The sequence below is a fragment of the Argopecten irradians genome, chromosome 6 (genome assembly GCF_041381155.1).
Source record: "Argopecten irradians isolate NY chromosome 6, Ai_NY, whole genome shotgun sequence".
In the NCBI taxonomy this organism is placed as follows: domain Eukaryota; kingdom Metazoa; phylum Mollusca; class Bivalvia; order Pectinida; family Pectinidae; genus Argopecten; species Argopecten irradians.
In genome coordinates, this window is record NC_091139.1 from 42518347 (window position 1) to 42545383 (window position 27037).

At 35.9% G+C, this 27037-nt stretch overlaps 3 protein-coding genes and 1 long non-coding RNA gene across 4 annotated transcripts; 2 read left to right on the top strand and 2 right to left on the bottom strand.

The window, feature by feature from the left end:
- The first annotated feature begins 347 nt into the window (after positions 1–347).
- On the top strand, positions 348–3384 carry LOC138326365 (fucolectin-5-like). The gene is made up of 5 exons (XM_069272479.1): positions 348–463; positions 1302–1520; positions 2044–2304; positions 2821–2955; positions 3247–3384. Exons 1-4 carry the CDS (start codon positions 385–387, stop codon positions 2928–2930), a joined length of 669 nt encoding a protein of 222 aa, XP_069128580.1. The 5' UTR covers positions 348–384; the 3' UTR covers positions 2931–2955; positions 3247–3384.
- Positions 3385–5373: 1989 nt separating this feature from the next.
- Positions 5374–8119, top strand: LOC138325956 (uncharacterized). The gene is made up of 3 exons (XR_011208845.1): positions 5374–5865; positions 6427–6543; positions 7036–8119. It is a non-coding gene; the product is annotated as an uncharacterized lncRNA (long non-coding RNA).
- Positions 8120–8199: 80 nt separating this feature from the next.
- Positions 8200–14563, bottom strand: LOC138325955 (uncharacterized). The gene is made up of 8 exons (XM_069271983.1): positions 14372–14563; positions 13711–13842; positions 12887–13128; positions 10417–12413; positions 9952–10131; positions 9410–9702; positions 8951–9136; positions 8200–8376 (listed from the first exon to the last, which is right to left on the bottom strand). Exons 1-8 carry the CDS (start codon positions 14405–14407, stop codon positions 8251–8253), a joined length of 3192 nt encoding a protein of 1063 aa, XP_069128084.1. The 5' UTR covers positions 14408–14563; the 3' UTR covers positions 8200–8250.
- A 1062-nt stretch (positions 14564–15625) lies between these two features.
- On the bottom strand, positions 15626–27037 carry LOC138325958 (titin homolog). The gene is made up of 8 exons (XM_069271984.1): positions 26978–27037; positions 26370–26507; positions 25575–25816; positions 20661–25114; positions 19745–19903; positions 19167–19447; positions 18527–18712; positions 15626–17957 (listed from the first exon to the last, which is right to left on the bottom strand). Exons 1-8 carry the CDS (start codon positions 27035–27037, stop codon positions 17808–17810), a joined length of 5670 nt encoding a protein of 1889 aa, XP_069128085.1. The 3' UTR covers positions 15626–17807.

A 27037-nucleotide genomic window follows, 5' to 3' on the forward strand; every position in this document is an offset into this window, starting at 1 on the left:
ATTCTGTCCAAAACGCTACTGATCGGGTGATCAACCAGTCGACTGAAAACCCCATATGATAAACATAATATGTCATTCATTTACACTTATATTAGACTGATTAAAATCGTTTCGAAATTAGACCAGATAATGTGAATATTCCCGTAGTTATCAGAGTGATTAATTAATTTATAACTATGATTTGCAATGGACATCGTTGTAATCATGTATCCATGAATTTATTTCTGGAAAAGTTTGTTCCCACACATTATCTTATCTTTGTCGAACTGTAAACACTAAGATTACCTTTGTAACCATAGCTCCCTAACTTCGGTAACACACTAGTATTAAACAAAGTGGAGGTAGATGGGAGCGACGCATCGCTTTGTCATTGGTGTCACTTACATGGATACTTGCAAGAATAACATGTTTCTATTTTTCGTCATCTGTGTGGTTGTTTTCCCTCAATTTGCTCAATCTTCATGTAAGTAACCACAAGCTACTCAATAAGAAACTCGTACTTATATCTAAATAATTATTTATTTTTATGGTACTTTAAATAGATTTGTAACATATTGTATATAAAAAATGGCACTGTACATTCTGACAGATTTTTGAATAATTACATGGTTTATTTTTTGTGTTTTCAATTCATGTCAGAGATTGGTTATATGTTACATTGCAATGCACACGGGTTAAAGAGATCAAAGAGAATATGATCGACTGTTGACCTTTGGATTTATATTTAAGTGTAGCATATGAAATATACGAGAATTAAGCAGACAATATGTTAGCATACAGAAAACCAACTTTACAAAAGCGTCAAAAAGAGCAAATGTTCTGCAAAATATTACTTAAAAACATTAATTGAGAAAGTGTTTAAGCATCAAATATGGTAAAAAGGAGGCGAGGAATAGTTATTTTTATTCTAAGGGACATTTTGCTATGAATAATAAGCAAAATAATCTTATTCAAACTGAACTACTCAATAAAACAAAGAGTTATTATATTCTTTAACAAATTAGACATCACTAATCATATATTTGAATGGTAATGCTTCTGTTTTCGATAAATAAAGTTAAAACATGAAATTCGCGTTGAACGAGAACACGAATGTTGATCTCATATTTGTTGCTATTATCTCTAAAACTTTTTTGTCAGAAAAAAAAACTTTCGCGACATTCAGAAAATTATATTAGCACATTTTCCCAAATCATGTCATTTAGTTTTAAAGACTAAAATCTAACCAGCTACACTAGAGACAAATATATCACTTGTATATGAAGATATTTTTTGTATATCATTTCAACGTTAAATTTTAGATAATATTGCATTAGGAAAGCCGGCAGCCCAAAGTAGCACTACCGGAGGCTGGGTAGCTAACAAGGCTGTGGACGGGGTTATCGGGAAGGATTTCGAGTCCAGTGGAGGAGGAAGCTGTAGTAGTACTAGTGATCATGGAGAACCTGAGGCGTGGTGGCGTGTTGATCTCCAACAAATGACGAGGATAAAATCCATCAATATCACATACAGAGAACTATGTTAGTAATTAGTACTAATAATTAATGTACTCATTTAATGTAAAAGACTATGTACCACAATCTCTCAATGCTAATGATTAACACTTTCAACCCTGAATTCAACAAGTATCATAGAATATTATCTACTAGATGTATTTGTTTGGGGTTGTTTTTTTCGAAGCAAAGTTGTGGGAAGAAAATGTGTAAAAACAATGATAGAAGGTCAGGCAAACTAACAACAAATTTAATAATTATCGAATTAAAGAAGGGATTGAATTTACAAGTAACCAATGTTTCAGTATTTGGTCAGTTTAAGACCACGTTCTCTAATTTTATTTTCGATATTACGGTTAACTATTTACATTTCGAAGTCAATAACGCTGATAAAAACAAACCATGTAAGGAGATAAAGAAAAGTCACATTGCGTTTTAGTTTGTAATTTTATTAATAAAAAAATATTCTACTATTAACAAAATGAAATCCCCGTCCCCGATTCCGTTTGATACATATTAATCTATGGTGTATACTAATTACACATTTCAGATCCCTTCCGTCTCTCAGGCTTTCATCTCTATGTTGCCAATACAACTGCGATGAACAATCTATCAAATACTGGACATCTCTGCTACCATGACAACACAAGGGATCCTGCTCTCCCCTCGTTCAACCAATCACGTCCATGCAATGTTGATGGTCGTTACGTCATATTCTACAACAAACGTCCGGCTGATAACGGACCAAAATCACATGTTTACTACTCTACAACTGAAGCCGTTGTAGAATTGTGTGAGGTGCAAGTGTTCGGTAAATTTTAAATTCGAATTATTTTAGTTCTCAAAAAGCCAGTTATCTGCCCTTGTCGCTATAATTGTGATGTCATTAGTTTATTAGTGAAATAAACGCCGTTTATCTGAAATATGTCTATTCATATCAAAATATGAAATGCAGTTTACTTGTCTAAACCGGATATAAAAATATAAGGATAAAAAATACTCCTATTAAACCAGAGTGATCAAGTTACATGAGTTCGAAATAACGAGTTCAACTGTATTCTGTATTTGTACAATACATATTTATCTACCCTTGTGGGTAAAGATTGATTATGGCGTCATGTGTTTGCGAGAGAAAGCGACCTGGGTTTCGCTTCCCCAAAAAATACGTCATACTGGATAAATACCGGTCAGAAAAATAACTGTTATATACATAGACGGAATAATAAGAAGTAGACAAATTATTAAATTAATATAATTTTCCGTCTAAAATCATTGATATGCTTTGGTCGTGTCACCAAATATGCTTACGTCATTTTCTGTTGGTTAGGGTGCCCTATGAACACATTTGGGCCAACCTGTTATACACCGTGTCACTGTGGTAGGGGCGGATGTGACCCGGATACCGGGATCTGTGACGTCATCGGATGTCAGAGGTGATGGAAGGGGCCAAGCTGTTCTACAGGTGACATATAGTTATAATTACAGTGTTTTCTAACGTCAATCGTTCAATTTTGGTTCTTCAGAGATCAAGTAAACCCTTTATTCTTGTCATGTAGTTTTTTTCATTTTTGCTTATTTTGTTTATAATTTGATTTGTGAAAAAAAAAATTGTAATCTTTATCATTATGTTCAAATAAATATATTATCATCCATTAGTATAAAATCTTGTCGGTATTTAATAATCAGTGAAAACAAAAAAAGATATAGTATAATAACTAAATGTGACAGTCACATGTAATGACTATCTATTCAGTGTGCGGGCCTGGTAGATTTGGTGAGAACTGTAACGACACGTGTCACTGTGCCGTCCCAGGATGTGACCGCTTCTACGGAACTTGTGCAATAGCAGGATGTGAATCTGGATGGACTGGATCGGCTTGTGACCAAGGTACAACAGATTGATGGTTCAGATTTTTATATTATTCTAGGTGTTACTATCACTGTCGTCATATCCATTACTGGACAACAAAACTGAAGGCAGTTCAGGAGATTTAGGAAACAATTCCAATCACAGGACAGCACAAACTTTATGTTAATATTACAGACAACGCCCAACTTCAAAGCTATACGGTGAACCGATAATTGATTCTTTTGATGTACATCAAAGGACCAAGCTACCTGTTCCATCTGTTGTCGCCTATAGAGCCTTCAGTTTCGCTATGACATTGTCCAGTTATGACATAACGTAGTTATAGTAACCCATGGAATATCGAGGATGTTTTTGATATAACTATTTAACATAGGTAAATCTAATTATTTTTCTGAGTTTTTATTTACCCTTTTATGATTTTAGTCAACAAAATGCCATTTCTTTCATTATTTCAGTATTTTGTTAAACTTTATCAAGGAAGTATGAAAGCCGCTCTCGGTCGATATTTCTCTAGGTAAATAAAATATCGTTTATCAGCAAAATGATGTTTTTGTAAAAACTTACATCATACTTGTCGGATATACGTAAAAACTTACATCATACTTGTCGGATATACGTAAAAACTTACATCATACTTGTCGGATATACGTAAAAACTTACCATCATACTTGTCGGATATACGTAAAAACTTACATCATACTTGTCGGATATACGTAAAAACTTACATCATACTTGTCGGATATACGTAAAAACTTACATCATACTTGTCGGATATACGTAAAAACTTACATCATACTTGTCGGATATACGTAAAAACTTACATCATACTTGTCGGATATACGTAAAAACTTACATCATACTTGTCGGATATACGTAAAAACTTACATCATACTTGTCGGATATACGTAAAAACTTACATCATACTTGTCGGATATACGTAAAAACTTACATCATACTTGTCGGATATACGTAAAAACTTACATCATACTTGTCGGATATACGTAAAAACTTACATCATACTTGTCGGATATACGTAAAAACTTACATCATACTTGTCGGATATACGTAAAAACTTACATCATACTTGTCGGATATACGTAAAAACTTACATCATACTTGTCGGATATACGTAAAAACTTACATCATACTTGTCGGATATACGTAAAAACTTACATCATACTTGTCGGATATACGTAAAAAACTTACATCATACTTGTCGGATATACGTAAAAACTTACATCATACTTGTCGGATATACGTAAAAACTTACATCATACTTGTCGGATATACGTAAAAACTTACATCATACTTGTCGGATATACGTAAAAACTTACATCATACTTGTCGGATATACGTAAAAACTTACATCATACTTGTCGGATATACGTAAAAACTTACATCATACTTGTCGGATATACGTAAAAACTTACATCATACTTGTCGGATATACGTAAAAACTTACATCATACTTGTCGGATATACGTAAAAACTTACATCATACTTGTCGGATATACGTAAAAACTTACATCATACTTGTCGGATATACGTAAAAACTTACATCATACTTGTCGGATATACGTAAAAACTTACATCATACTTGTCGGATATACGTAAAAACTTACATCATACTTGTCGGATATACGTAAAAACTTACATCATACTTGTCGGATATACGTAAAAAAATTAAAAACTTACATCATACTTGTCGGATATACGTAAAAACTTACATCATACTTGTCGGATATACGTAAAAAACTTACATCATACTTGTCGGATATACGTAAAAACTTACATCATACTTGTCGGATATACGTAAAAACTTACATCATACTTGTCGGATATACGTAAAAACTTACATCATACTTGTCGGATATACGTAAAAACTTTACATCATACTTGTCGGATATACGTAAAAACTTACATCATACTTGTCGGATATACGTAAAAACTTACATCATACTTGTCGGATATACGTAAAAACTTACATCATACTTGTCGGATATACGTAAAAACTTACATCATACTTGTCGGATATACGTAAAAACTTACATCATACTTGTCGGATATACGTAAAAACTTACATCATACTTGTCGGATATACGTAAATTTGAAATTGAAGGTTGTATAGTGGTACTCGAATTATATTGCATAATTCTCAAATATCTACTGAGGAATATCTAATGATAATTTATATATTTACAAATCAAATTAACGTCATCTATAGCGTATTTAATTAACTCTGCTAAATCCTACTAGTATTACATACTGTTTTATCTACATTTATATGTATGTCGTATATTTTCTGATATATGTGTTGTATCTCTTCATATTTTCATATTTGAATGATTTGATATTTATATTGCTGTCTTATTATTTATATTTGATTAATGTTTCGTTTTTATAAATTATAACCTACAATTAAAATCGGTGGCATCGGTGTTTTCAAAGCACGCTTTTCATTAGCTGATCCCTAATTCAAACAGACGATTCCTGACCGCATTGGTAAGTGAAATAAGGATTGTTAATATCTGGCCAGTTCAAAGATTAAAGAGGATGCTCTAACGATGATTTTACAAATACTCTATACAGGTTCAGGATAGAAACGTTTTATAACGTGATCTTTATGACACGAACGGGAAAATTCATGATTATTTTCCGTATTGATATTTATAGTCTATTTATTTTCGATCTTCTGCTTTCGTTTTTGTCATGAACAAAGCACATGTATACAGAATAGAAGCACAAAACAGTTTTGAGATCAATCATCATTTTATGTTTACATCAATCATAAATATACATATAAGGTATAAATGCCATATGTCTTCAGGTCAATTCGGGTCAAATTCAGGTGAAGTTTTTCATGCCAAATTTACCTGAAAAGACTTTGACCTGAATTCGCATGAAGACCAAAAGTTTTCTTCATTTGAAATGTCAATTTCGAGTGAATGTCATGTCAATTTTAGGTCAAGATTTTTTTCGGGTTAAATTGACCTGAAGATATACTGCCTGTGTACTATGTTTTAGTTTAAATCCAATGGCATACTGTATAGTTTGTCCATATAGGTGCAGGATAGGCTATATTACTGCAAGGAGATAACCAACTCTAGTTTCATGCAAATACGGACTCCTCACCGATGAACACCAGGTATCAACGAGCTCAAAAATTACCCATCATTATTGGTACGTATCATATGATGCTACCCATATTGGCATTTATAATAATTTAATATCTTTCCGACGCCCGTCAAAAGACGTTGTTTGCTTTTTGTTGACTTGTTGTACTGCTTTCTTTACTATATATCACATTTTATCATTTCAAACCATATTATTGGGTTTTGAATAATCTTGTCAATATTGACAAGTCTAGATATTTTCCAATCATGGAATAAAGTAGAATGCCTTGTTGAGAAGCCCTCTTCAGACTTGACAACTGTCTAGAGTAACACTGCAGTAGATACCCTTACTCTAATCACTTCTACTTCCATTAACAGGCAGATACAAGGTGTTGACCTAATTCCGATGGCGTTTTTTCCTAGTGATCCACTTCCTAAATCTGATACGTCCTTTAACTTTAACTTAAACTGATCATGTCTTTCAACAAAATCGCTCATAAGCATGTCAATAAATAAATGGGGTTTTTGTCACCTGAATAATCTCTCTCTTTAATTTCAGGAACCATACATCTATTGGGATGCGATAATATTTGAAAAAGACTTGATCGATGATTACTTGAAAAGTGAATGGGTAGTGGACAGTACATACAGGGACTCCACCAACCAGTTACCGTGCTAGGGGAACTAGGGCTAATACATTACATAAGACATATGAAAGGTTCTACAGTGGAAAAACTGACGGAAAGGAACATAATCAAGGGGACACTCTCACAGGACAGTGCGGTGGAAAATGTTACACAAAAGTTAAGGACAAGCCATTTAGTGTTTATAAATCAGTAATACAACACGTTGTTTACTACGTCTAGACATATTACCACAAGCCTTCCACCTCTAGGTCACGAGTTCGAATCCCAGGCAGTTGCACAGATACTGACCGCTGGTCGGTGCTTTTTCTCCGGGTACTCCTGCTTTCCCCCACTAACAAACCTGGCGCGTCCTTATGTGACCCTGGCTGTTGATAGGACGTTAAACTATTAAAACCTAACCAAATGTATACTACGTACTGTGACATCTGCCTGTAGTAACCACTTTTTTGTCATTAGGAATATTAAGTTTAAAATGCATTAATTTTATTTCAAGAATATGCTATGAATATAAGTGTTATGCTTTATTTAAAATTTTACCATTTTGTTATATATATAACACTGAAATGTATTTTGTAATTGTAAACTATATTACTATCGATAACAGCCTCTGTTGTTTATATGTAGGTATTCAAATAGTTGCATTATTGGTAAGATTAGTAAGGGTTTTTGTTTTGTTATTTTTCGATATTTTGATTATTATCAATTGTGTGCAATGTTTTTGTTACATCAAAAATAACAAGAAACTCGTCAATGATTGTTAACTTTAATTAATTTAAGGAATGCATGTATATATATCTTTTTGAAAGGGAGATATTAATTGCCAAATGTGTATGTAATTTAAAATTAAAGACAATCTATTTCGTTATCATCATGCAAAAATACTTTAAACCATGACAACTTATTTGAAGTATTATCACCTTTACGTACATGCAATCAGACTGAATAGTCACGTATAGAACTTATTCAAAGTTTTATGAAGAATATTAAAAATCCCTCCAAAACTGTACAGGGAAACACAATGCAACTATCACTATATTTATCATTCTTCTACATTAAAACAAAAAAAAAGCACTGCATCGTTGTTAATCAAGCTAAAACTTTAATTTCCGAGAAGATGATCGAATGACTTATATGACTTCTGTCTGTTGGGATGCTGTCGTTTCCGGCATGGCAGTTGGTCTAGGCGGAACGTACGACAGACGAGAGGGACTCCGCTCTTCTTTATTCTTATTTTCTCTAACAATCCGCATTATCTAAGTTTGAGAAGAAAAAAAACTATAGATAAATGTAAGCATGTTGATTTGCATCTATAATCATTCGAATGATATTTTATACTGTAAACAATATTTCATAATAATATTTGATATAGTTTAAAAATTCTAAAATGAGAATGGAGAAACAACTTAGTTTGATGGATGCTGGTATTTTTTGTACTTATTTCACATTCAAAATTTCTTACAAAAATGTGTGTTATCATAGGAAATAACAGCTTTATTTTCTATTAACTCAACATTTGATGTTTGATTTCAATATCTTGTATCCGTATAGATATGCTACGTGAATGTACAATAAAGCACGTTTATAACGAACCTCTGGGGACCAGTAACATCGCTTCGTTATAAGAACAGTTCGTTATATACGTATATTATAAACATATCATGGAAACTTTGACGGGACACGAAAATTACTGTTATAGCCATGCTATGCTATATAGCTACTTCTAAACGTGTTTTACTGTAATACGTTATATTACCAAACAATATTACAATACATACTTGTTGCACAGACTGTGTTCCTCAGCATTACTTATGTTTAATGTATACGAACCCATGCGTGAAGTGTCGCTGCCTCCATGCTTGCCTCGCGGATCTGAACGGCAGTAAATGGCTGTAGAATGCGGGTTACGGTTCGAATGACAATGGGCGGTACCGTTTTGGCGTCTAACAAAGCCATCCTTCGGAACACAAATTGATTGCCCATCTGGGAGAGGAGTCGACGACACAGCGACCATTTCTGATAAAGAGACACATAAAATAATATAATAGATTCTGAAATAAAAATTTTTTGTTTCATCACTACAAGAGTAGATAAAGAAAATACTTTGAATCATATACAAGTTGGAACTCGGTGAATAAAATAAAACATTTATTGTTATCATACAGAAGAGAAGGGTAATTAATTGAAATTAGTCTACTTTTTTTAAATAATATACATACGTTCAAACATTGGCACTTGTATCTTATCAAATTCAACACATTACTATATTTAAGAACAGCCCAAGCATACTTTCAGATCTTCGATGTTCTCTCCAAGCAAAAGGAATGTGGCCGCAACTACATGATGGACGCCAAGGGGAGGTGACTGGTACCGCTTTATTTCTGTCATAGACTTGAAATGCAAGCCATAGAAATCGTCTAAATTCTTTTCTACTTTCGTAACCGTCTTGAGAACCCTAGCTGCCACTTTGATCTGTGGATCTAGAAAGTTTTTCTCTCCGCTGGCTGTTTGGACCTCAACAGCTCGCTCAATAGCCTCCTCCAGCATCACAGGTTTTTTGAAGCTGCATGCTTTGGTGATATCTACCGATATTAATGATATGTATTTTTTAAATAATTTAGTCTATTCACATATACATATCGATTTACAAATTTACCACGATATTATGTAGAGAGATCAAATACCTGCATATTTATCAAGTACTTTAAACTCATTACCCCTGGCTAAGACGGATGTCATGACATCGATATACAATTGATATGATATTATCGCTAATATTATGAATAAGAAATATGAATTACAACTTTATGTTATTATGCATAGCCTCATACCTTCTATTGCTTTTTCTTTATCATTGGCATCAAACCAGGCGTCGAGTCCAATATTGACAGGGATCGGTTTTGTATTGTACTGACGATTCAGAGACTTCACCAACTCGTCAAATTCCTTTTTCTCTGGCGTTTTTCTCACGGGCTCAACCTTTGGTGGTGGCGGTGGTGACTTTTTCGGTACTGAAATACAAGCAGTTACTCAGTATACTAATGGTTGGGTCTTCTCATGCTGGTTTTCCAAGCATATGTAAGAAAGCGATCGGAATTCAGCTTATAAGATTATATAGGTTGTTATACTTGCTCATCAATGAAATGTACTGCTTTAGAAACACATAACGTTACAAAATAATACCTTTATAATGAATAAATGTTCTTCCTTTAACGGAAGCTGTTCCATGACCATCACGAACCTATAAGATGGTTGACTTTTTTTAAAACCGTATACATGCATATGATGTTCCTTACCTTCCGTTTTCACTGCTGTCTTTTTCGGTTGTGTCTTTTTTGCTAGCACAGGTTTATCATCAGATTGATTTGAAGTTCCGATTTTCAGCAACGCCCCGGACGGAAGAATTTGTAGTTCGTCATTTTGATCATCTTCACACTCGTCACCCGACTCATTAGCAGAATTAGACTCGTATGTAATGGTGTATCTCCCAATGGTTCTGATGCTTCCCGTGCTTTCCTTAGAGAACAAGTCTAGGATGTAATCACCCGGTACCTTCATTCTGATCTCCAGTGTATTATCACTGGCCACAATGACAGATGCAGGAGGCGAGTCACCCTCATCAATCGCGTCGTTTCGCCTCAAAGATGGAAATACTTCCCCTTGTGTGGCAGGCATTGGTACTTTAACCGAATTCGTCGCTGAGTGAATCGTCTTATTAAATCCAGTTGTGTTGCTTCCGGACATTTTCAAACCTCCGTCGTTCTTGTTGAGACCACTGGTTTTCGTGTTGATGGTATTTGTGAAGCTGCCGTTGCCCGGTGATTCTATGATACAACTATATACTTCTTTAATGGTTGAATTTGGCTCATTTCTGGTCCCAAAGACATTCACAGCGTACATGCCCGCCACTGGTAGATCCATGACATAATTACACATGTTGTCTAATCTTTCTTCTTCTCCTACCATTGTATTTTTCCCTTGTGGATCATGGCTATGGAGCTCGAAATGTAAGCTGACATTCTCTGGCACAGCGAATTGTATAGATGCTTTACCATTGGCTGCGATATTTCTATCCTGGACGTCTCCTTGTTGTAGTATACCTAGTTCTGCTGCACCTGGCTTCATTCCAACTTGATTTCCTAACACATTCGGAAATGGTTGTAATTGTGCTTCAGATTTCCTTTCGCATCTTATCAAGAAACTAAGGAGGTTTCTGTTCGTGTTTTTCCTATTACCCTTTTCCTTGATGTTTGCGAATATGTTAAGTCCATATTCTCCATTCATGGGGACTCGAACACTGATCGTACAAACGCCTTTGTGGATCTCAGATACGACACATCGGCTAAGTTCTGCCTCTTCTACGTGTAAACTCTTCATCGTGTGTGTAATTTGCGATACTCCCTTTGCCACCAACTGGATATCAACCTCACCCGTGTCTGTAGTGATGATTGATCCGATAGGTGTCGCTGGTGTGAGACCGAAAGCGGACGCAGCTGGATTTGGACCCCATCCTAGCAGGGGAATATCAGGAAGGGTCTGGCAATTCGGGGTAGCAGCTTTACATTTTATTCCATACGAAGTTATCAGACTGTATGGTTCCGCTCTTGTCACATCCATCCCAAATATATCAAATCGAAACATACCTTCGCAGGGAAAATTAAGGGTAAACTGAACTCTGTCAAGAGCATGTTGCATCAACACATGACGATCCAGTGCGGTTCTTGTTGCTCTGTCTTCAGACTGGGTACCACTCGTCTGTATCAGGCTATATTTAAATCTGAAATCCTTGCTTCTTTTTTCGGGAAGGTCTAGTGGTATTCGAAGCGGTTTCCCATTTGATAGGAGCACACATGGCTTATCTTGAAGTTTTTTAGGCAAAGTTATTCCCATCTCATGAAATCTCTCTCGAATGTATGACTGTCGTTCAAACTGCTTAAGGTCGATTGGCTCGGAAAGGAGTTGCCAATGGGGGTCGTCTGGGAAATGGGTATAGATAAGGCTTTCAGGATCCGCCAGGAAAAAAGCTTCATTAGCGCGCTGCATATGCTCATCGTCATTTTCGGCATTTGAGTAGACGCTCAGGTTTCCTTCAAAGTCGACGTAGATTTTGTCATACTTCCCTCCGTCGTCCACGGTTGAAATCGCCCAGTATACGTCAATCAAACGCCATTCACCATTTATTAACACCGCGTTCCACCTCGAGTTGTGTATTTTCTTGTCTATCGGATCTCCAATGTTATATCCGCCATGTTTGGTCACGCCGTTAACAATGACGCACGGTAGCTTAGCCATTCTGTCAAAAATAGAAATGGTAAAACATTACAAATAGTGTTTCCATGCCGTTGATTCAAATCCCGAACAAATCCCTAAGAATAAGACCTTCAGATGAATTTGTTGTTGATTAGGCCATAACGTCACAAACTAATTGTGTTCTGGAGTATGTAGAACACTAAGGCAGGAAAAGTATTGGCCTTTTGTTTTAAAATGATAATAAATGGCAATATGTTACTTCTCGAAAAACGTTTTGTATTCATAATGATAGCTTCATAAATTATTTTCGCCGATAAGGAATGCTTATACTGATACCTCATTACTAGAGTAAAACAATTTATATGTATAAAGGTACCTTTGCTATACTTTTCAAGTACAAACGCCAACTTTGAAACGAGTGTTATGAATAAAAAGTAAGGAATGTGTGTCACATATCTGAAACACATATGCTTTGACTTATTTTCTCTCAAATATTTTATATTGATATATACTTACAGACATAAAGCGTATAACAAGTGCGCGTGGTCACCGAAATCCCATCTGATTTTTGTAAAGTAGTCCAGCGGAGAGTTTTCCGGTGGAATGATATCTGTGTCTATGTTATTGACATTATATGACGTCATCCAACTAAACAAGGCCCTCGCACGGTACAAATCGTCGAGGACATCAAAGTTTATAGCCATCACAAGATGCTCTATCAAATCCCAAAACGACCCGAAAAGAAGTGTCGGTGGTACCTGTTACAAAGACCAGTTTCTGTCACGATGACACAGAGAAATACATGTACCCTTTCATAATATATTTGGTCAAAAATATGGTATATGCTATGGAAGTAATGGGAAAACATGATGGATTATAGATCTCTGTATGTTAAATCAAAGCAAAATTTTGCCAAAATTCTTTAGCTGACTTGCACTACATGTATGTGTTATCCATTGGGGATCCATCTATACTGCTTTAATACTGTTATATCCGATACCAAGGATTTACGTTGGCCTTTAGGTAACAGTGGCGTAACGGCTCGTACTGTACATCGACTTGAATAATACACAGATTAGTATAGTTCCAATGTAGCTTTTATAACAATTATGATCCAGACAAACATAAAAAGAGCCAAAACTTAAAACAGTTTACTTTACGATTGCTTATTTTTTTCGAGGAGCCATATTAATATAGATCACCACGTAGTCATGTTGATATAGTCAATTCGTCAAGTCAAGTTCTGATAATGCGGATTATAATTTTGTACCTAAATCATTTGTGTTGAATAATTATATGGAGTAAAAATATGTACTAAAGACTCACAACGCAAAACGTACATTACATGCGAATTTGTCGATACTTTTGAAGCTAACGCCTTTGGTGATCTGAAGCTTTTTTGTCCGCGGTGGGACGGCTGGGGGGTAATCATCTTGGGTTATCGTCCCTTCGTCTGTCGCAAGCTCGGACACCTTATAGGTAAAGAAATACCTTGGTTATTTTAAACTTACATTTCAATGCAACCATATATAACCGCAAAAATGATTTTGGTTAGGTTAAAGGAACAAGGAATTATTACATTTACATCAAAGGCTATATAGGCGACATACAGTAAAATGCTATTAGCTTAATCATATTTTAGATTTTTGACGCAGAATGCGCTTAAAATAAGATAAATGCTAAATACATAAGTTTTACAAGAAACAGTCTAGGTAAGGCATCAATTGAAATATTTCTTTTTGTGTAGGCACATCCGTTTTCAATAAAAAAAACAGATTATAGAATATTGTTCTTTTCCAACAATAACAGATTTTACATAGTGATACATATGTATTATAATTCATAGACTACATGATACATTCAAATGGTACTTTGTTCGAAGTTTTTCTTTGCAAATATCGTTAATTTGTCGGTTATATAATTTCGATTGCTTTATTGAACAAAATTCCAAATCCGTGTATGATAAATAGGAAAAAATAGAAATGTGTTTTATCTGCTTACCTCAGGGGGTTCCTCTTTAGACGGAGCACTTCCCATGATTAAAGACTTGGAGGTTTCCGAGTACAGTATATACGGGGTGAATAAGACTTAAAATCCATGGTAGACATCAGTACCGTCACGTTTAGTGGTAGAATGTACTAACACCCCGCAGTGTGTTTCTCCGAAAGTCTGTGTGTCTAGAAGCGACATTTATCCGACAGCCCTGGTACCGTATTACATGGAATGATACCGGATTGGAGTATGTTTAGTGATATTTAAAATTAAAGTTTTATTTCACAAAGACATAATATTGTATTTTAAAATACAGTGTCAACACGGTGTGTAATGTAAAGCCAATACAGAGGCCTAATACCTTTGTTGACCTAACCTGACCATTGGTGTCATTTTAAATAGGATTATTAGGGCAACAGTCCGTACTTCACAATGCTCCGTATACCGAGTGTGTACCTAATGATATAAAATATTGTCTTTGTGTATTTAGTCGTATTTTTTAATGTTTTGTTTACAACTCTTAATAATATGTATCTACATAAACATATATTCGAATAAAAGAAGCGCTTACGTTAATACGATTTTCCTAACGGTATTTAGCTCCTCTCACAAGGAACATGGAATTTGATACACACTACGTGTACTTAGTGTTTATATTTCAGAACACCGTTTTGTCATTCATTAACGTAAGAAAATTCCTTAATTTAAAACTATCCAAGAGAAGTTAAGGTTGACAAAGGAATTTCAAAAACATCATCTGCAATTAGATATATATATAATGAAGTGGCATGTTTCCAAAGCCGTATCTGAGACACACCCTGGTTATGAGAGTGCCGTAACCAAGGAAGTAGTGAGTAGTCTGTTTACTTTGCTTGGTTCTCTCGGGTCGGTGAGCGCGTAGGAATGCCGATACAGAGAGAAGAGAGAGGGTGGGAAAGAGAGAGGGGAGAAAGAGAGGGAGGGAGAGAGATGCTGGTCTTCATCAATGGTATTTCTCATAAACGATGCTTTACATACTTCATTTGAATGATTTTTTTTGTATTGTCAGCTTTGAAGAAAGTGACATGACTTATATTTGTTACATTAACTTCTGTTATGCTTTTCTATGTAGATTTTTTTTAATTTAATAATATCCATAATTTTAAGGAACGCTGATGAAATTAGGTTCGACGTGTTAGGGATATAATTCGACAATGGTCATAGAAATAGTACCAAATAGACGGTACACTGAGGTTGACTGTGTGGCTTGAAGTTGGGCGCCGATCTCTTTGTAATCTTCTAAAGAAGTTGGTCAGTTTTTGTTTGTTTGTTGTTGTTTTTTCTATGATATAGTTCAGGGTGGATATAATATATGATATTAATCCCTTGAGTATCGAAGAAGAATAAGAAGACCAACTTATAGTTTTACTCATTGTATTTAGTGTAATAAAATGCAATTTTAATCCCTATAACAAAAAGTGTATGCACCGACATATGACAAAATAATCTAACTCAATATCAGCTAGATGGGCGCCAGATGTATTTAGTAGTGGCCACCATATAAAATATGAATCTATTTTGGACATGGAAGATCCTTATGAATACAATTCATGTCATATATCAGAAGTCCCAAAAATATCTCACTTTTTATGCTACATTGTTATTTCTTTATATATATGGTTTAATTAACATGTACACAATTAAATTGAGCATATATTAACAGAAATGATTTTTGATTTTTTTTTTGTCTCTAAACACGTGTGTTCAAGCACGAGGAACGATATTCATTATCATTTTCAGTTCATATATATATATATTAAAACGAACCTGAATTATTTTATTACTTCAAAGCACAAAAACAAATAATTCCATGTTGACAGTTGAGTTTTAAGAATCCTCTTATTTCAATGTATTTGTTTTAGATCTGAGTACAGATAGAAACACACGATTACATGTTTATTGTGATTTCGAGTTTACCGTTGCACTAATGCCGGATCATGCTAATGATATGTATCTTTGCATGTACATTCTGCGCTTCTGTATAACCGCTGTAGATTGCATACATGTACTATTGAACATTCTTTTCAAACATATTTCATTTTATTGACCAAGATAAAGTCAAAGGGATTAGACATCAAACAATGCATATAAGTCTTCTCCTATCAAACCAAAAAAAGTGATTTAATAATTTACAAACTACCATTAACAGTAACACACAATAATTAAAATGAAGGGAAATAACTCCAATATGATTATTACTTTTATGAGAGAGTATAATGATGGAAACATCGTACCGTATATCTAGTAATTGTTGAGGGAATTTTGTTGACTCGCAAAAATAACACACTATACCATCAAACCGATTTGACTAGTTAATGATACATACTAAAAATACATTATAAAGGTAACCAAAACACATAAAAATTGAAAAAAGAGAGAAATGAATAAGTCATAGTTTTAACTGATTCCTACATGTGAGAAAATTCATGCGCATAATGTATTTCTAAATGTGCAAAAAGACAGTAAGTGAGTATTTCATTACAACTGCTTATATTTGATACTGGAAATTAAAAAAAATGACATTTTGATACATGTCGACAACAAGTCGATGGTTACGTAAAAGCATTAAAGAAGAAGCTGCCAATTGAAAACAAGAGTGAAATATGTGGGACATACACATAAAGTGCTCATATTATTTCACCAAAAATATTAAAACAAATAAACTACAGTGACATATGTACATCGTCTTGAAAGTTTATATAAAAACAAACACATTACAAGAGTTTGTCATTCCATGAATGCTCCGGTAGTGTCCTTTTTTAACATAAGATTTATTAAATGCGTTTTGAATCTTTCGTTACCTGTGAGCAAAAACGGAAAAAATTAAGTATCAATTAATAAATGTAATATGGAGAGGAACCAATGACATAGTCTATTTTCATGCCTCACATTCCATTGTCACCTTCTTGTTTGGGGTTTGGGGTTTCTCGTCCAGCTGATCGATCAACATATATCAGAGCCTTTTCGTCAGCAACATTAAAAAAAAAAAAATATCAGAGGAAAACCACTATATTGTAGCGAGACAATCTTATGACCTTATCTAAACGAATTCCTCTAAATTACAAAATGTACAATGCATTTTTATCATCTTACGATTTGTTTTTAATGAAACTTGATACAATAACGATGAACAAATGTATAAAATACATCAAGTATAAACAACTACACAAACAACATCGTTGACGTTGAAATTATGACGTTTGACTGTGACTCAACACAACCACCTTCCTCGGCTGTCTCGTATGTCCAATTTTGATGTTTAAGGATAACCTATACGTTTTTATGATTTTGATATGTTATTCCTGTAAAGCCCAGAATCTGCTTCACTCGCCATTTTGAACAGACGGCAACAAACCAATCGGTGTCAGTAGAGAGATTGGTAAGTTCCATCACGACATGAAACCATTCACATCATCATGACAATGGTGTCTGTCCTAGCCAGTGTGTTGTCAATGAGGACAGCTGAGCGAGGGGCCAGCTGACGAGCCGAACGGGCATTGTCCCCTCGGGATCTACTTCTTCCTGCTGTTTCTATCTCGCCTATCATCCCCTTCACCTGGAACATAACATCCATAAACAGCTTTACACCTAACAAAATCCCCGAAAATGAACCATCTTTTTATAGCGCTTTAAATTTAATTGGCCTTTAATTCGTGAACTTATATGATAGTATTGTTTTATGTATATGTCACTTGTGTTTAGATTCCGTTTTTAGTTTTTGCGTAGCCAATCAAAAAAGAGATAATTTTTGTAACGTCATCTGCGATTGGCTAAGTCTAATGTTAATACTGTTTTAAATTTAAGATTATTTCATGATCTTCGGGTCGGAAATAAGCTACCCGCGAAATTGAACCGTTATAAAGTACCATGGGTTGATTCTGGTTTACAAATTGTAACTTATATGTTCCATTCATAAATGACATGTTTTTGCAATATCCATAAGATAACATTGTATCCTAATAAACGGAAGAAATGTGAAAAGAATGACCAGATAGAGGAAACTCACACTATAGCCTCTACTACCTGTTCTAGCCGTTATCGATTGACATATACATAACATATTGACTGATCTAAAAACAGCAAAATAGTTTCCTGTTATTAGAGAAGATGTGCCCCTATACTTACCCATACATAGAATGCAGAAGCACCCAGACTAGCGTCCCGGATCTGTACTACAGAATAAGGAGCGACAATTTTCTTTGCCGTAGCTGCCACCACCTTAGATGTAACCTTTGGGTCGAACTCTGATATCCGCCTCATTATATTCTCTTTCCCTGTCTTGAACAAAAGTGCTTGACAGGACTTCCAGGTCTGAAGATAGATACGACAAATGATGAAAGATTAACAGGTCAACGTGTCATTGCTGTTGTATAAGGGAGGAGGGTATGTATAATTTTAACATCGAATTTTTCTAGCAAACATTTTAAGAGGATGATTATGGTAATAAGTACAATATATCCCTTAGATAATGAAAAGACGTTCTCATCCACTTTTAAAGTTCAAAATCAAATCTTATTAAAAAGATCATAGTATTATACATAACGGTTTATGATGAAAAATTCGCGATTTCCTGAGACATTGCGATGGTCACAAATCCAAGAATTTTATTTTTTGTTTTAAGTTCAAGAAAATTTTTAGTCGCGAAAATATAACCGGTTATATGGCGAAGCATCCACTTTAATTAATTGTACCATCGACAAAATACTCATTGTTTTTATTCTTCTTGGACATTATTATCATCATATTTTAACCATTGTCAAATTACCGTCAAAGCAGCAGGCTGTTCCCCGAGGAGGAGGAAGGTGGCGTGGAGTGACTCGTGCACGCCTAGTGGAGGAGTGACGTACTTCTTCATCTCTGTAAGAGCATTCTGGTTGATTTGAAGCACAGTCCGTGATAACCGTTCGATACGGTTGAGTCGTTTGAGGAGTTGGGATGCCAGAATAATCTGAATAGTAATCGCCTTGCCATCGTCAGCCTTCTTAGCCTTGCGGATAGCTCTCTCAAGGGCAGGTACCTCACGGATATTGCATGCCATTTTCAAATCTGTCGTGCAAAGAATAATTATCTTTGAATATCTTAAATAACGGTATGCGGTTATTACACACCAGGAAAAGTCGCATGTATGTTGAAATTAACCAAATGGGACCCAGAGAAAGCGTCTTATCAAGCATGTTTTAATACAAAAGCAGAGTTGACGGTATTTGAGAAAACGAACAATCATTGACTTATCAGTGGGATATAATAAAAATGCCGAACTTGGTCAGTATCTTAATACCTTCAAATACAGGTGAGCTATATTATAGTTAACAACGAGTACAGAGTTGGACAACAACCGCTCACCGTCCTTAGCTCTAAGCTGGGACACCATTTTTGTCGCCTCCCCGACCAGCGCCTCGTCCTGAGGGTCCTTCGTCTTCCGGAACTCTTGTAGCTGGTATACCAGGTCTTTCAGGTCTTTTTTCTTCATCGCTTGTGCTACACTCTTTTTCCTTCTTGTAGCTAGGTGTATAGAGGTATATAATTAAAGTAGTATGAAGGGAAATTGTACACAAATTCATGTACTGTATATATTAAACCACAGTTATATCAAACCTTTGGAGACAAACGAAATTACTTCGTTATAAACACAGTTCTTTTGAATACATCATATATAACAACATCTTATAGGAACTTTGACAGTGAATGACAATTGCTTTGTTATTACCATGAAATCATAAGCGTGTTTATTATAAATGTATTACACTGACCACTTAAGTAATAAAGAAAATACGTGTATCTTCTGAAGCTATACAAATAATTCGCATTATTTGAAGAGTATATTAACTCTGCCTTCCATATGATAACATAAGATATCATGCGCCGATAAAAAATACCAAAAACGGCTAATGTTATTCCATTATTACATCGTTGTCAAAGTAAAGCAAACGATCGCATAGTTTATATAAGTAATGAGTTATTATGATAGCATGGTTTGCGTTTGAGTTCTTCTTTCTGAGTTTCAAAATAAGACGAGGCGGAATAACATTACGTCGGTTAAGTATATCCTAAACTCTAGCTTTGACCCTGTTTATCATCATACGTGATGGTGTTTCAACTATAAAATACAATAACAAAAATGACTTCATGATAACATGCTATTGCTTGTGTGACGTCACACAATTGTTGATTACCTGTAAAAGGCCAAATAATGTAGTAAGAAATCCTCACACCGGTAAGCTTATATAAAAAAAATACCTTCATTGAATACAGCACCTACCTTCTGCAATTCTCTCCTCCTCGCTGTCATCTTCACTCCCTGAATAAGAATCAGGGTCACTGTAATCAAGCGATGAGTCCGTTGGGTAATCGTCATCATTAGCATTATCCTCGTTGATATTCCTATTATACCTCGGGGTAGTGGTCGTCGAAGTCTTCCTTCCTTTGTTACCGTTCATATTAAGTCTGCCAGATACAACGTTGACCTTCTTACTATTCTTTTTCGTTTGTTTTGTACTCTCTTTTGTTTCCGCTTTCTTTACTTTATCACTTGTAGTAACGATATGTCCGTTTTGTGTCTTTGAATGGTTTTCAGATGCTGAAATTATTGTTAGGGCGGAAGACAATGTATTAGGACTTACGCATGTATATTCATTTGAACTGGATTTACTAGATTTTGGTTTTGATGATTTAGAAGGACCACTTTTAGAATCCTGATCTTCAATGTTAATATGTTTAGAGGTAGCTACGATAGCACGAGCTTTAGAAATAGTGTTTGGACTAAAGCTCCTCCGTGGCGATTTGTTCGCATCCGGACCTTTCTTACTTGAAGTCGTCAGGTCTCTAGTGTTTTGTTTAGAAATCGTTTCATCCATATGCTGTATTGAGGCAGCAATAGCTTTAGAGGCTTCAGCAAGAGCAACAGGGCTCAATACATCAACTTTGGAATAGTCAAATTCGTCGTTAGGTTCGCTTTCATTTTTGTTTTGTGTTTGGTCTTTATGTCCCTGTGTTTTTGAATTGTTGTCCCTTTGACCTCCTGAAGACTGTTTGTTATCTCCTTCCATTTCTCGCGAGGCAGCCGCTACAATCATAGCTGCTGCTTTGAGTGTTTCGGAATCTACAGCGGGTTGTTCTTTAATTGCTAGGTCTTTAGACCCTTGTTTTGGGTCGCTATTTCGGTCAGTACGTCCTGCTGCTTTGATGATAGCCGTTGCTGCTGCCAACGCATTGGTGTCCACAATGGGAGATTTTTCTTGAGATTTTACAATTCCATCTGCTTTCGAGACAGAAGATTCGTTATTTTTCGGATGATTGGTTTTGGTAGCTCCGTTGGCAGTTGTCGGTGACGCATTGTTTATGTTTGCTGTATCGTTAACCGCCTTCTCTTTAGAGGCATTCTTTTGATGCATTGTACCCTTCTTAGACGATGGGTCAGGAACTGGTGATGCTGATTTGGAATTACTTGTAGTATGATTAGATTTGACCGTTGCTGTACCAGTCTTTCCTGTCTTTTTCACTCTTCTAGATGACAGATTTGATGTGTCGCTTGTGTAATTCAAATGTTCTATAGAATCCTGCGAATATGTGTTTGCCTCACTTGATGTTTTACTTGATTTTCTTGGCGTTTGTGTATTTTGTGGTTTGCCATTCTTTTTTGCACTATTCCGTTTTTTTCTTTTACGCGCTTCGTCATGCTTTTTGGATGCCACTACTAAAGCCACTGCAGCAGCTAACGTTTCTGGATCAACAGTTTCTTCATTAGGTAACCCATTATCCATGCTTTGTGACTTTGAATTCTTTGTCTGCCATACATTACTGCCGACTTTATGTCGTTGATCTGAAGGTGCTGAGGACACAATAGAAAATGCCGCTGCAATTACTTCTGAACTTAGAGCTTCAGAGGAACCGTATTTCTTTAAGGATTCGATGTCCTCCGAGACAATTCCGTCCGTCTCGGCCTCACAATGTCTCGTTTTAGCGTTTTGCTTTGCCGCAGCTACGATTGATGTAGCAGCAGAAAGTGTCTCAGGGCTAACCTTGGTTTCCTCCCTGCGAGGTGAACTAGCTTTGTGACTCTTTGTGTCTTTCCTCTTGTCTATAATATTTGTTTTAGTCGATTTCACTAATCTAGTTGCCGCAGATATTGTCTCTCCATCAGCCTTGCTGTTCTTTTTTTGAGCTGATACACTAGAACTATTTTTGCTACCGCCTGTCACCCCTTCTTTATTAGCCAAAGCTATTATTTCCTTTGCAGCTGATATGGTGTCAGTGTCGATATTTGGTACTTGACTCTCTTTGCCATCGGAAGATTTAGATTCAACAGCTGCAATTATAGACAGAGCAGCATCAAAGGCGTTTTGGTCGAGTTTTTGTATGTCTTCGTTAGACTCCTCGGTGGTCGCGTCGCATTTTGTGTCTGCATTTGATTTATCACTTTTATGTGTGATATCTTCATTTTCCTTTGCATTTCCATTTGTGTGTGCAGTTGTAACCACCGCTACAGCAGCTGCTAACCTTTCAGGACTAATATTTTCAGCCTGAATATCTGTTTCTTCAGACGAGTCTCTGTTAGATTTGCGTGATGCAGTAGTTTGTCTCCTTTTCTCTTTTTCTTCTTGTTCTGCTGCCTTAGCTATTTCTAATGCAGTAGCTAGAGTGTCTGGACTTATGCTTCGGGCTTCTTCCTTTTCTTCTGCATTTTCTTCATTTTCAGGCGTGTTTTTATCTTTATGTTTCTTGTTCGCTTTCTCCTTTTCTATTTTCTTCTTAGCCTCTTCTTCCTTTCTTTTTTGTTCTTCCTTTTCTTTCCGTAATTCTTCCTCTCTTTTCTTCTTTGCTGCGGCTTTCTTTCGTCGTTTTTGTTCTAGAGTATTTTTAAACTTTCGGGATTTTTCTTGTGGCCTAAGCATCTTCACGAGAGCGTCTATATCACTCGTGTATGTTTTAAATGATGGACTTTTGCTGATTGTAAATCGTGCTATTGTAGTAACAACGTTTTCCTGTTCCTTTTCGTATATTTCCAATAAGTACTCTCCGTCACTTTTCAGTCTTATTTCTAAGCTATCCTTTTGAATGAATACGCTTGCACGGTTTTCAATATCGTTTTTCGCTGCATCTCTTCTGCTGATGTTAGCGTACAATACTTCACCGTCCACAGGATTGGGCACGGATATCACAATTTTGTCTTCAGATGTTTTGATTGTTTCAACAACGATATCATCCGGACCAAAGTCGTCGGTGAACTTAACTTCCTTGATAGGTCTTCCTTGAGATTGCACGATGTATGTTTGTACTTCATGAAGAGTCAATGGGTCAGTCTTCTCAATAGCAAAAATATTGAGTGAGTACACTCCAGCTATTGGCATGTTAACCACAAATATCCATCTATTTCCCTCTTGTTTCGTTTGCACAGACAGTCGACTTTGACCTTCTTTTGTAGCACCAGCGAGTTCACAAAGAAGCTGCACATTTTCGCCAGCTTTGAACACAAAACTACCCTCCCCTTCCAGCACATCAACGTGCACGGACTGGTAGGTTAGAGCCTGGATTCCGAGCTTTGCGTATGCATCTTTCTTACCAACATGGGCACTTGCGACGATTGGGAATGGTACATTCTTTGTTCGTTTTCCATGTGAGTTGCGATACTTAACGAGAAATGTTAGCAAATCTGTTGTTGGAATTGGTAATGTCCGTTCTGTTGATGCAAATATCTTCAAAGCATATTCACCTTCTTCTGGTAGAATAAGATCGACAACGTATTTGTCTTCGTCGAATTTTCCTATGGCATGTTTAGTAAGCACTGCTTCATCCATGAGAACATTTCGTAAAGCATGGTTAATGTCCAGTATTCCCCGTCGAGAGACACATATTTGACATTTCCCGTCTGAAGTTCGAATAGAAGTTTCTTCTGGTTCCAAAGGCACAGGTCCGGCTATGTCGGTAAACGGATTTGGTCCCCATCCAAGCATAGGGCAATCTGGAAAAGGCTGATGATTCTTTGTTTTCATGGAAACATTGATGATATATGTACAGACTAATTCGTACCTAGACGATTCCCACGAGTCCGCAGCATAGACGTCGAATAAAAACTTACCCGCGATGGGAAAGCGCAGTTTTAATTTCAGGATATTGGTTCTATGTTCCATTCGAACGAACCGTTCAAAAACCATATCAACCTCCTTTTCAGTGTCAACTTGCTTCCTCGTTTGTAACAAACCATATTTGAACTTGACGTTGTGCGCATTTTCCTGTGGAATGTTGAGTACTATTTTTATTGCGTCAGTATCAGAGTTTATTACACAGGTTGTTTTCCCTAATTCCTGTGGGATAGACAACCCCAGTTTATGGTATTGCTCTCTGACATAAGCGTTTCGTTCGAATGCCCCCATATCCACTGGACGATGCATCAACTGCCAGTCTTTATCGTCTGGGAAATGCGTGTGAATCATATGTTCAGCATCACAAAGGAAGAAAAATTCGTTAACACTGAAATCCAGGACCTTATCCTCTGTCTCGCGAGTGATCCTTCCCTTGGAATCCACACAAATAACATCCGAGGACTGCCGCGGTGCGGCTACTTTGGCCCAGAACGTATCAATAAGTCTCCATTCCCCCGACACCAAGACTGCGTTCCATTTCCCCTGCATCTTATCCCTGTCCACTGCCTCTCCTATCTCGTAGCCTCCGCCCTTACTCATCCCATCAATCACGACACAGGGAACGTCGGCCATCCTACAACAAAAGATGACAATTGGATGTAACAGATCAATTAAAACACTTAAATACTTCGTTTATCATGTAACTGTGCTATTTTCTTTCATTCATTTTAGGATTTTAAAAAGTATTTTCGCCTGAGTCAACCCGTAACTCTATCCGGAAAATTGATTTGTTCTAATGTCAAAAATATCGTCGATGGCGAGGCAGTCTGAGCAATTGATTTTGAAATCTTTTAAAGGTTAAAGGTTAAACAATTCTTACTAGTGCAGCAACGTTATTGATGATTTACAGATGGTATTAACATTGTATTTTGTTTTTAGCGAAATTGAACTGGGACCAAGATAATGAAAGTCAGTTTAAGGGAAGAAATCTTAATTCAAACTAAACAAAGCCCGTACAGTTGCTTGCACTGCGTTCGACAAAAACCGTTAGATATCAAAAGTCTGTTTACTTATCCAAGAGAAAGTGGACGTACTTGCAAAGGCAGTAAAACATGTGGGCGTGGTCTCCGAGGTTATACTGGATCTTCATGAAGTACTCAAGGGGTGATTCCTCAGGTGGAATCACTTCCGTGTCAATAGTATAGGCATCGAATGACGTCATCCACCGGAAAAACATTCTTGCCTTCGACAGATCATCCAAAACGTCCCCTTCCGGTGTGATCACGAGATGTTCCACCACGTCCCAAAATGTCCCGAGTAATAATGTCAGAGGGGCCTAAAAGAAATAATTGAAATATATATCAAAGAATAAGTGCATTAGCTCAGGGGGAAATCATGTCACATAAACTCCAAACATAATACTTGTTCAGTTCAAGAACTTTTTAGTTTTGAAGCTAATGATGCCAACATGTCATTTCTATTTATTCATTTAGATTTTCTCTCTAACGGTTTCTTTTATTTTGGATGTGAAAAGCTCATTATTAATTTTCTTAAAATATGAACCATTATTGCTTAGAGTAAAATGTGTCATACCTGCGCGATAATTTCAACAATTTGTTTTCTCTTTATTAATTTATAACAGCTACAGTATAGTAGAGGGGGAAAATTACGGCACATATAACACTAAGTATAATTGATATGTTTTAACACCTTTGAGTAATGCATGGGGATAATGACTGGTATGCAAGGAAACTCATTTTTGGATAATGATGAAAGATGATATTCTAGAGGAAACTAGAGGATTGTCGACAGGTGTTTTGTGATTCTTGAAGTGAAATATAATGTATTACTTTAGTGTATGAAGAAAGCTAGTTTTATTAGATACTTACATGTAACGCTATTTCGTCTAATAAGTCAAAGTTCAGGCCGTGTAATACTTCGGCTTTGGTTGTGAGCGGAGGAATCGGCACAGGTGTCCCATCGGGTTTGAGAGTCCCCACTCGAGGCTTCTGCTGCTTCCTCAATGCCTGGGAATTGTAACAATGGACATATCATGATGAAGAACGCGAGGAATGTACGCTTTTGCAAATTGTTTTATTTGCCTTACTTATTGAAGTTTCTAGTTGATAGCTTTTTGTCTCTCAGAAAAAGAATCGACTCCGTAAATTACTTTCTATTTAAAATATACATATAAACTTCCGCGAAACGATTTTTTAATTTGAAGCACCGTTTTGAATGAAATGGATGACGGTATGTATTTTGAGAATATCACAAAATATTATCTTAGCAAACAGAGCAAATTTCACATTATTAATATTTTACATGTTTACCGGAATTGAAAACACACTGTACAATTCTGACTGAATGAAAGGCCAAATCAGCAGGTATAATGAATTGTAGAAGGTATACACTTTAGTAATATGAATCGTTTTTAACTACATATTTGCTACATCAATTTGAATTCATAATGAACATTTAGCTAAATGAAATACTGTACCGGTTTTGGTATCGTTCTAGGTACGACTGTAGAAGAATCTTTTGATGTACTAGACCCCAT

Excerpts from the sequence above, each read along its gene's own strand:
- LOC138325958 (XM_069271984.1), bottom strand. The coding sequence starts at position 27,037 with ATGGGGTCTAGTACATCAAAAGATTCTTCTACAGTCGTACCTAGAACG. Across the intron at positions 25,817-26,369 it reads TAGACGAAATAGCGTTACAT|GCCCCTCTGACATTATTACT; the intron begins GTAAGTATCTAA and ends TATTTCTTTTAG. Across the intron at positions 19,904-20,660 it reads GGAGGAGAGAATTGCAGAAG|CTACAAGAAGGAAAAAGAGT; the intron begins GTAGGTGCTGTA and ends CTATACACCTAG.
- LOC138325955 (XM_069271983.1), bottom strand. The coding sequence starts at position 14,407 with ATGGGAAGTGCTCCGTCTAAAGAGGAACCCCCTGAG. Across the intron at positions 13,129-13,710 it reads TCGACAAATTCGCATGTAAT|GTACCACCGACACTTCTTTT; the intron begins GTACGTTTTGCG and ends TCTTTGTAACAG. Across the intron at positions 10,132-10,416 it reads GACAGCAGTGAAAACGGAAG|TACCGAAAAAGTCACCACCG; the intron begins GTAAGGAACATC and ends CTTGTATTTCAG.
- LOC138326365 (XM_069272479.1), top strand. The coding sequence starts at position 385 with ATGGATACTTGCAAGAATAACATGTTTCTATTTTTCGTCATCTGTGTG. Across the intron at positions 1,521-2,043 it reads TATCACATACAGAGAACTAT|ATCCCTTCCGTCTCTCAGGC; the intron begins GTTAGTAATTAG and ends TACACATTTCAG. Across the intron at positions 2,305-2,820 it reads GTGTGAGGTGCAAGTGTTCG|GGTGCCCTATGAACACATTT; the intron begins GTAAATTTTAAA and ends TCTGTTGGTTAG.